This window comes from Rhineura floridana, chromosome 11 (genome assembly GCF_030035675.1).
Source record: "Rhineura floridana isolate rRhiFlo1 chromosome 11, rRhiFlo1.hap2, whole genome shotgun sequence".
In the NCBI taxonomy this organism is placed as follows: domain Eukaryota; kingdom Metazoa; phylum Chordata; class Lepidosauria; order Squamata; family Rhineuridae; genus Rhineura; species Rhineura floridana.
Genome location: NC_084490.1, coordinates 3,704,325 through 3,715,064, shown reverse-complemented (window position 1 = coordinate 3,715,064; position 10,740 = coordinate 3,704,325). Strand labels below are relative to the sequence as shown.

Genomic DNA, 10,740 nt, shown 5'->3' with positions numbered 1-10,740 from the left:
TGAGAAGGGGGCTGAGGACCAGCTCTGCAGCATGCCACCCTTATGGCTACGTTTGGTCTGGCCTAGGAGAGGCCACAGCGATCTCTCTCTGTCCAGATCTGAGACAGGGATTTCCCTGCGTCACGGACATAAGCAGAGGCCAGGCATGAAGAACACAGTAAACAAAATAGCTTTAATTAAATGACACCCAGAACTGTTGTGGGGGGGAGGGGGGAGGGGGCCTTCCTTGGGGGAAGGAGGACCAGGGCTGGGGGCCGAGGGGGTCTTCAGTTATCCAGGCTCATCAGCAAAGCAGTGCCTCGTTTGATCCAGTGGTCGGCGGGCATGGCTCCGGAGCGCAAGTCAATGCCAATGACAAAAGAGGTCCGCCCGGCGGTGCCAGCCCGATTAGGATAGTAGTAGCAAGGGCAGGAGTACATCCCTGGGGACAGAGGAGGGAGGGGGGCAGTCAAGAAGGGGCTAATCTTGGGCCAGGGTCCCTCCCTGGGGGACTCCCCTCGCTCTTGGGCGCAGCTCGTGGCGGCCTCTTGCTCCTTCTGGAGGAGGGCCCAGAGCTGCGAGGGGGCAGAGGGCCTGCTTTGCATGCTGATGGGGACCAGCCTTTGCCAACTTGGTGCCCTCCAGCTGACTACAACTTCCATGGGAGGGTGCCAGGTTGGCAAAGGCTAGAGTAGACCGTTCAGGGCAAGATGGGCAAACAGCCTCCTCCAAAGGGTCACCCCTTCCCCCCGAGGTGCCAGCGGCCCGCCCTCGGCCCACCTTTGCCACTCTTCTTCTTGTTCTCCACGGGCTTGAAGTGGATGGTGGGGATGGGGCAGACCAGCTGCATCGGCTCGGCCTCCATCAGGCAGGAGTTCTTCTTGTCCCAGCCAGCGCCCTCCAGGTAGAGACCTCGGACCCACACCCCTTCCTAGAGGCCCAGGAGAGAGAGAGAGATGCAGGAATGAAGGCATGGGGGGTCAGTTGTCTTTGGAGCCCCCAGAGATCCCAGCTCACATCCACTCTATGCCTGTGGGGGGCACCTACCTTGGGGGGGTAGACAAGGTTGTTGTCATCCACGGTGGAGACAATGAACTCCCAAGAGAGGGTGTCTACGGAGATCTGGGAAGGGAGAGGAAATAGACAAATGGGAGGCGCTTCTGCCCCTGAACTCCCTGGCCTCCGAGCCCCGGGACCCTCTTCTTCCCCTCCCTGCAGACCCAGCCTCTAATGCCTGCCATCCTGGCCCTTCAGCATCCCTCACTTTTTAAAAATCTAGTTTTTGTTTTTAAGAATTTCGACAGAATACAATTCACAAGAGTATTACAAGAATTCTACACTTAATAAATATGTATGCGTATTTGTCAGTTGTTATTATACCATTTCAGCTACGTTCTATAGGCTTCCTAACAAAACATAGCTCAATGTTAGCATGAGTTTTATTACACCAAAAATTGATGAACAAACTTCACTTCTCATTAAAGTGGAGCTCCCTTTGGGAGGAAGGGCAGGATATAAATTTAATAAATAAATAAATAAATATGTTGCCCTCCCTCCCTCTCTCCCACCAAATTTGTCAGCTTGACCATCTGAACAATATTCCAGGTTTATAACAGCCAATCATCCAACATGGGAGAGTTGGGTTTTTCCCAGTGGCTACTGGTCCAGGGAAACAGCTGCAGCACTGCAGGACTGGAGGAGTCCTGCCCTGGGAGAGAGTATCTGATCATCTGGGTGCTTGCTGCTCGCTCCTCTGGGTTGCTCTCTTTTGAGACAGCTGAAGTCCTGGTAAGTGCTGCAAGGACTGGGACCCCTTGCCTGACCCTGACTCAAGAGAAAGGCTGCAGTTGATCTTGCAGCCTCTTGCATCAGCTCATAGCTGGGTCAGGGGGCATAAAAGCCTGGCTGTCCTTAGGCAGTGAGTCTGCCACCAGCAGGGTCACCACCAAAGGGGCCAAATAAAAAGGGCTTGCCCCTTGCGCAGTCTCTTAGGGGTTCCGACGGGCGCTATCCCCTTCTATCTTTATTTTTTTTTACTAATCTAGAGGAGATTGGTAGTGGGGAGGACATATGGCACATGTCTAGTTCCTGCGCAGGGGGAGACCCTGTGCAGCGAACTGAACGAAAGGAGAAAGTCACCATATGCCTTCAGAGTGAGAGTCTGTAACTGGCAGAAGGCTGGCCCTCCCTGGGTGCGAGACGGGGGGAGTAGATGTGCCCTGTGTGAAAGATATTGAGTGCCTCTGACTATTTCCAATGCTCTCAGAGGCCTACTGGGGATAACTGGTTCAGGTAGGTTTTCTTGGTGGGCTCTTGCTGGGTCCATATCAGGTGTTTAGGAGGAGTCTTAGTAAGGAGGGACATGGGTGATGCCACCCCAATTTCAGTGATCATGGGTAGAGGGAGGTATGGCCTTGGGGAGGTGGTGAACTACCATAGAAGACGAGGGCAAGGCTATCTGCGCCTTGTTCCTTGCTCCTCTCATGGATGGGTTCTTGTTGCTCATCTGCTGTGCCCGCTGGCCTGTGTGTGTTGTTTAACACCAGATTGGTACATAATAAGGCCACACTTATCCATGATTTGATCATGGATGAGAGTGCCTATTTGGTATGTATTACCGAGACCTGGGTGGGTGAGCTGGGAGGAGTTGATCTGACCCAGCTTTGCCCACCTGGATACTCAGTGCAACACCAGCACAGGCTGCAGGGATGGTGGGGAGGAGTTGCTGTGGTCTACAGAACTTCCATCTCTGTCACCAGGAAACCACTCTGTCTTGGAGCAGGCTGTGAGGGCCTGCACCTGGTGTTGGGCCAAGGAGACAGTAAACTAGGGTTGCTGCTGGTGTACCGTCCACCCTGCTGCCCAGCAGCTTCTCTGACCAAGTTGGTGGAGGCTGTCTCAGCTGTGGTGTTGGAGGAGCCCAGAACGATAGTCCTGGGTGATTTCAATGTCCATGCTGAGGCTGCCTCTAGTGTTCCAGCTCAGGACTTCATGGCCTCCATGATCACTATGGGGCTGCCTCAATTCATCCGACGCATAGGTTAAGTTCTCCAACGCATAGGGCAGAGCACACCCTCGACTTGGTTTTTGCTTCAGATAGAGGAAGGGGTGGTCTGGAGATGGGGGGTAGATGTCACCCCATTGTCATGGTCAGACCACTTTCTGGTGAAGTTTAGATTTATGGCTCTGATCCTCCCCTGCAGGGGTGGTGGACAGATTAAGATGGTCCACCCCTGGAGACTAATGGAATCCACAGGATTCCTGAATGCCCTGGGGGAGTTCCCAGTCGATAGACCAGGTGACCCTGTTGAAGCCCTTGCCATGCTGTGGAAGAGTGAGGCATGTCGGGCTCTTGACACAGTTGCCCTTGAGAGCCCTCTCCGGCATTGTGGAGCCCGGTTTGCACCTTGGTACACCAGTGAGCCAAGGGCAATGAAACAGGCTGGACAATGGCTAGAGCGCAAGTGGCAAAAGACATGCTGTGAGGCTGATCAGGCATGAGTAAAACATCATAACTGTGACTACTGTGCAGCCATAGTGGATCGAATTAATCGGTGATCTGTCCAGCAGTCATTGGCCTTCCCACTGGCGTGGAAATCACATATTGAACAGATGGAAAGCTTTTTAATCTCAGTAGGCTGAAAGTAAGGTAATTACAACCTCTGTCATAGAACTTCAATATGTCGATGATAATGTGGTCTCTGCACATTCAGAGGAAGATCTTCAAACTATCCTAAATGTCTTTGCAGAAGCATATGAAAAGCTTGGCTTCTGGCTTAACGTCAAAAAACCCAAAGTGCTTCATCAACCAATCTCTCTGTAGCACCATCAATCCAGCTTAATGGTGCGATGCTGGAGAATGTTGATCACTTTTCCTATCTTGGCAGCCATCTCTCTGTAAAAGCTGACATTGACGCTGAAATTCAGCATCGTCTGAGCTCTGCGAGTGCCGCATTCTCCCGAATGAAGCGTAGAGTGTTCAAGGATCGGGATATTCACAGGGAGACCAAAATGCTTATTTACAAAGCCATTGTACTACCGACCTTACTGTACACCTGTGAAACATGGACCATCTATAAACACCACTCCCAACTTCTTGAAAGTTTCCACCAATGCTGCCTCTGGAAAATTCTGCAAATTACTTAGGAAGATAGGAGGACTAATGTTAGCGTATTAGAAGAAGCAAAGACCACCAGTGTTGAAATAATGATCCTCCAACATCAACTTCACTGGACTGGCCATGTTGTTCGAATGCCTGATCACCGTCTTCCAAAGCAGCTACTTTACTCCCAACTTAAGGATGGAAAACGGACAGCAAAAGAGGTTTAAAGATGTTCTCAAAGCTAATCTAAAAAAATGTAACATAAGCATTGAGAACTGGGAAGCCTTGGCCCATAATTGGAGGTCGGCCATTATCAAAGATGCTATGGACTTTGAAGAAGCACAAGTACAGGGCGAAAGGGACAAATGAGCTAAGCGGAAGGCACGTCAAGCATATCCTCATTGTGACCATCTTCCATCTGGAAACCAATGTCCTCACTGTGGGAGGCTGTGTGGATCCAGAATTGGCCTCCACAGTCACTTACGGACCCACCGTTAAAGACCTTATCTTGGAAGACAATCTTACTCGGTCACAAGTGATCGCCAATGAGATGAATGAATGAACTGTGCAGCGATAATTTAAATGTCTAAAAGGTTTACTAAGTTAAAAAGGTGCTTATGGAGAGATGCTGTGTTCTGTCTGCTGTAATGCATTTTGTCTTTTTTTTTTTGCTTTTAGGATGAGATTGGTTTGCTCTGTTATGCTTTCTGAAAAAAGGGGGGAGAGGAGAAAGAGAATAAGGGACTTTTCAGATGTGGCTGCCTAAAATGTATAGCGGAAATCACATAACTGATGCTGGCTTACAGAAAAACTGACAGAAACCTAGAAACATGCTAGCATTGCACAGCAATCTTGAAGCAGGTAGTATCCATCTTGAATTTCAGACCCACTTTAGGTCACAAGCAAAGAGATTAGACTAGAGTAACATGCTACTTGTGTTTTGACAATGTGTTTTAATTACCCACTCAAGTGAAGTAAAGAAGATGGTGAGGTGAAACTGACAGAAATGAGTGGATCGGAGACAAACGTTATTTAAGGCAGGACACAGTAATTAAGGTAAGGAACAGAAGTGAAGGAGACTCGCTGAAGTATAGGAAATAGAATATTGAAAGTAAGAAGAGAATCCAAGAGGATGTGCTCCGGGCTGAGACAGGAAACTAAAACTGAGCCTTAGCAGCAAGGGAGGAGCAAAAATTTGCTGAAGCGTTTCCTGTCTCTGGGCTGTAGGAGGAGCTATATTACCCACTTGGAGACCTCTGTCATCCATGAGAGAAGGCCCACTTCTCCACTACCATCACATCCTTAAGTAGCCGTCCAGTAGAGCTTTTCCGTATTGTCAGGGGCCTGTTGACATCAACTCCAGGAAATGGAGTTTTAGACCCTTCAGAGGCCCACTGTGAATTGTTTGCAAGGCACTTTGAGGGTAAAGTTGCTCGCCTCTGTAGCAGTCTTGATGCCCCTTCCACATCTACTGTAGTCCCCAGTGAGGTGTCCAGTGCAACATCTGCTGCAATGTCTTGGGAACGGTTTCAGTTGATGCAGCCTGATGACATGGACAAGGTGCTTGCGATGATGCAGCCAGCAATGTGTCCTCTCGACCCCTGCCCTTCTTGGCTTATTGAAGCTTGTTGAGGGGGGCTGACCGAGAGGATCCAGGGTGTGGTCAACCCATCGTTGCAGCCACCCTGAAAGAGGTGGTGATCTGCCTGCTCCTGAAAAAGCCCACCCTGGACCCATTGGTCTGCGACAACTACCGATCAGTACCAAATACCCCTTCTTAGGGAAGGTGATTGAGAGGGTTCTGGCGTAGCAATTGCAAGTGCTCTTGGATGAAACAGATTATCTTGACCCATCCCAGTCTGGGTTCAGGCCTGGTCATGGGACTGAATCGGCCTTGGTCGCCCTGATGGATGACCTTATCGGGAGAAGGACAGGGGGAGTGCGACCCTGTTACTCTTACTTGATCTCTCAGCGGTTTTTGATACCATTGATCATGGTATCCTTCTGGGCCGCCTTGATGAGATGGGTATTGGAGGCACTGTTTTACAGTAGTTCTGATCCTATCTCCAGGGTTGTTTTCAGAGAATAGCACTGGGTGATTGTCTTTTGCCCCCCTGGCAGTTGTGCTGTGGGGTGCTGCAGGGTACCATCTTGTCCACAATACTGTTTAACATCTATATGAAGCCCTTCGGAGAAGTCATCTGGAGCTTTCGGGTGAGGTGTCAGCAGTACACTGATGATACCCAGCTCTATTCCTCTGTAACATCTGAATCAGGAGAGGCCGTACAAGCCCTGGACCACTGCCTGGACTCGGTGGTGGGCTAGATGAGGGCCAATAAACTGAGTCTGAATTCTAGCAAGACAGAGACACTGTGGGTTGGTGGTTCATGAGTTTGGATAATTGGTCAGTTGCTTGCTTTGGATGGGGTTGTACTTCCTCTGAAAGAGCAGGTCCATAGTCTGGGGATGCTCCTAGATCCATCTTTGTCGCTAGAGGCCCAGGTGACCTCAGTGGCTAGGAGTGCCTTTTACCAGCTTTGGCTGGTAAGACAGCTGCAGATGTTTCTGGACCAGAATAGCCCAACCACTGTTGTCCACTGGTAACCTCCAGGCTGGATTACTATAAATTCGCTCTATGTGAGGCTACCTTTGAGGTTCATCCAGAAGCTGCAGCTGGTGCAAAATGCAGCGGCTAGACTGCTCATTGGGGCAGGGTATCATCAACATGTCACCCTGCTGCTGAATGAATTGCACTGGCTGCCCATTTGCTGCCGGGCTTAGTTCTTCTAGTTTTGGTATACAAAGCCCTATACAGCTTGGGATCAGGATGCCTGAAAGACCGTCTTATCCCTTATATATCCAGTCAATCACTGCTCTCTGCAGGTGAGGGCCTCTTGCAGATACCATCTTATCAGGAGGTCCGTTCCGCACAACATAGGAAACGGACCTTTCGTGTGGCGGCACCTACCCTGTGGAATTCCCTCCCCTTAAATAGGAGACAGGCGGCATCCCTGTTGTCTTTTCAGTGCCTACTGAAGACCTTCCTCTTTCAACAAGCCTTTTAAGTTGAGACCTTATCCCAGTCTGCGTCGGTGCTGGAGTGGCTTTTTAAGATGTTTTTAAACCTTTTCTTTAAAAAAAAATGTTTTAAAACATGTTTTGTTTTAATATATTTTAAAGTCTGTTTTTATGATGTTTTAAAGTGTTGTTAGTGCTTTTGTTTGCCGCCCTGGGCTGCTACTGGGAGGAAGGGCAGGATATTAATTAATTAATTAAATACATACATACATACATACATACACGTTACCATCGGAACACTTGTCAGGAAGTGGATAACCATCTCCCTGCCCTCTAAGTGCACCAAATCATGAACACAACCAAATAAGATCACTACAGGATTTACGGACAGAACAGATCCTCTAATTTCCTCAATTTCATGAATGACCATCATCCCTCATTCCAACTGCTGGGATCCCCCCTTCTCCTTCCTGCCAAGTGACCCCCATCCCAGGGACCCTCTTTTGGGTTACAATGGAAGAGAGGCAGGCTGTCCCCCCCCCAAGCCTGGTGCCCAAAGCACCTTTCTCCACCACCCTCCTGCCATCGCCTACGTTGTTCTGCCGTGCGGCAGCTTGCAAGACAGCCGTCAGGAATCCTGTGGGGAAGGTGAAGCCCGAGAGCCAGAAAAGGACGGGTGGGTGAGCGGTGGTGGCCCAGCGGGCAAACTGCTCCACACGCTGGCCCAGGTCCCGGGTCCAGGCAGCCAACGGCTTCTGAGAAGGGTAGGCCTGCAGAGGAGAGAAGGAAAGGAGAAGCCAGGAGGTGGGAGGAGCATTTGCCAAGCAGGCCCTGCCAGTGCCAGCCTTTTTCGAGAGGGGCTGCCCCCCAAAGGTGCCACCTACTCAGGCAGGGTGGGTTTGGTAGCTACCTGGGGAATTTGTTACCTCAGAAGAAGCTGCTTTTGAAATATTTCCATTCAGAAGAGGCTTAATGAATTATTTATTTCTCCCTAATGGGAAATCTCTGCCTCTGATGGGGGGGGGGGGAGGAAAAACTGGGGGTGGGTTCCACAAGGAATTCTAGAACCACTTCCCCTGAAATCTCTCTTCCCCCTGGGGCTGAAGAGAAAAATATGCTCAAAACCAAAGACAAAACCACAGGTGTTGTTTCTTCCTACAAAGCGCCAGGCAATGCTCGTCTCTTGCCTGGAAGGAGCGGAGCAGCCCGGAGCCTGCAGACCGTGCCCCTCTGCCTGGGCACAAGTGCTCCTGTCGGGGGCACCAAGCCGCCCACCTTCAGAGAAAGGGGTGGACTAAGGGCCCCATCTCCTCAAGGCCTTACCCTCTCCCACATGGGGGGCACACGGGCATCGAAGATGCAGTTGAAGATATCCTCCAGATCTGTAGACATGACCACCAGGCCCTGGATGCCTTTCTCAAGCTCCATCAGGGAGGAACTGTCGGGGGGGGGAGGCAGAAGCAGGAAAGAGTCAGAGGGACGCAAAGGACTGGAGAAGGTACGGTTGGACTTACCGTGAACGGTGTTTCTTCATGGATGCCATGAGGTCTCCACGTGGGTTACAGTCCCCAATCAGCTCAAGACAGGAACCTGTCATCATTTTTTTCTGGCTCCTCCCCTTCTTACTGAGGTGATGCCAGTTCTCTTTCTTGACCAGCTCGGAACTTCACCTCAGTGTAACATAGAAAGAAAGAAATGCGAAGGTAGAGACGAACAGAATAAGATCGGATAGCGCATAGTGCAGATGGAATTCCCAGCCCCTCATAGGGAGGGTCGTGGAGACCTCATGGCATCCATGAAGAAACACCGTTCACGGTAAGTCCAACCGTACCTTCTTTCATGGATGCCAGTGAGGTCTCCACGTGGGACGTACTAAAGCTCGGCCATAGGGTGGGTCTATTGAGGAAGAACCTGCTGGAGAACCCTACGACCGAATGCGGCCTCCGCAGATGCGTACAAGTCCATTTTGTAGTGCCAGGTAAACGACGAAGGCGAGGCCCAAGTTGCTGCCCTGCAGATCTCCTCCAAAGGGGCATTAGCCAAAAAAGCCGCTGTTGTGGCTGCCACCCTAGTAGAATGCGCCGTGATCCCGTGCAGCACGGGTTTACTGAGTGATCTGTAGGCCAAGGAGATGCATGCCTTCAGCCATCTCGCTATAGTTGAGTTTGATACCTTGTGGCCCAGAGTCGGAGGGTGGAAAGATATCAGCAGAGATTCCGATCTATGGAACTGTGCTGTCCTATTGATGTATACCTTCAACGCCCTCCTCACATCAAGGGAGTGCCATGCCCTTTCCGTGGGGTGTTTAGGGTTTGGGCAAAACGTGGGCAGCACGATCTCCTGTCGTAGGTGAAGCTGAGGTCTGACCTTTGGAATGAAGCCAGGAGCGATCTGGAGTACAACTCTATTCTTATGGAAGGTGCAGAGGTGTTTTAGCACTGATAGAGCCTGAATCTCTGATACCCTGCGTGCTGACGTGATTGCTATGACGAACGTGACTTTGAAGGTGAGTATTCGCAAAGGAACCGTCTGCAGGGGTTCGAATGGAGATTTCTGTAGTGCGGTCAACACTGTATGGAGGTGCCATGAAGGAAATCTGTGCACTACCGGAGGGCTAATAACGGTTGCCCCTCTTAGAAATCTCTTGAGCAGCGGATGTGACGCTAGAGAAACCCCTTCGTCTAAAGATAGAACGGATGCAAGTGCCGACAGTTGACGCTTGAGGGTGTTAGGACGTAGACCCTGGTTAAGGCCCTCCTGGAGGTACCGCAGAATATGTGGTGCAGATGCCGTCATAGGATCGGTGTCATGAGCTGCACACCAACGTAGGAAAGCTGCCCAAGTGGATTGGTATATCCTGAGCGTAGACGGTCTACGTGACGCCAGGATAGTTGCTGTTGCGTCAGGTGAAATCTGTAATGCTAACAGCCTGCTCCGTTCAACCTCCAGGCGACTAGTTGAAGCCAGGCTGGGTCTGGGTGGAGGACCGGTCCCTGATGTAACAGGTCGTGGCGATCTGGAAGTGCGAGCGGGATTTTGACAGACATCTGGACGAGGTCTGCAAACCACGGTCTTCTCGGCCAGTATGGGGCTATTAGGACCACCTGTGCCTCTTCCCTCCTGATCTTGTTGAGGACTCTGGCTATGAGAGGAGTTGGTGGAAACGCATACAATAGAAGCTGTGGCCAGCTCGTCATCAGTGCGTCTGTCTGTTCTGCCGCACGCGTCTGGAATCTTGTAAAGAATCGAGGGATTTGATAGTTTGCGTCCGAGGCAAAAAGGTCCTCTTCTAGTTTTCCAAATTCCTGTTGAACCATCAGGAAGACACTTCTGTTGAGTGCCCATTCCCCTGGGAATATCTGACGTCTGCTGAGCCAATCCGCCCGGTCGTTCATTGCCCCCTGCAGGTATTCCACCGTCACAGATGTAAGGCGATGCTCTGCCCAGGAGAGCATGGACGTTGCTTCTCTGCTAAGGAGTTTGGATTGGGTCCCTCCGTGCCTCATTATGTATGATCTGGTCGACGTATTGTCTGTTTTGATCAATACATTGGGGCAGTGAAGACTGGGAAAGAAATGCTTCAGCGCCAGATGAGCCGCCCTCAGTTCCAGCCAATTGATGGACCTGGCTGCCTCTGGTGG

The 10,740-nt window shown here is 50.8% G+C and overlaps 1 protein-coding gene across 4 annotated transcripts in view; it reads right to left on the bottom strand.

The window, feature by feature from the left end:
* Positions 1-175: 175 nt before the first annotated feature.
* The window catches only part of DNAH2 (dynein axonemal heavy chain 2), a 131,281-nt gene continuing 120,716 nt past the window's right edge, over positions 176-10,740 (bottom strand). For all 4 annotated transcript variants that reach the window (XM_061588226.1, XM_061588228.1, XM_061588225.1 and 1 more), the window contains exons 84-88: positions 8,423-8,537; positions 7,693-7,869; positions 1,027-1,101; positions 760-910; positions 176-421 (exon numbers count right to left, since the gene is read on the bottom strand). In XM_061588226.1, coding sequence (XP_061444210.1) covers positions 267-421; positions 760-910; positions 1,027-1,101; positions 7,693-7,869; positions 8,423-8,537 — 673 coding nt within the window. In that variant the 3' untranslated portion in view covers positions 176-266. The remainder of the gene's footprint in view (positions 422-759; positions 911-1,026; positions 1,102-7,692; positions 7,870-8,422; positions 8,538-10,740) is intronic.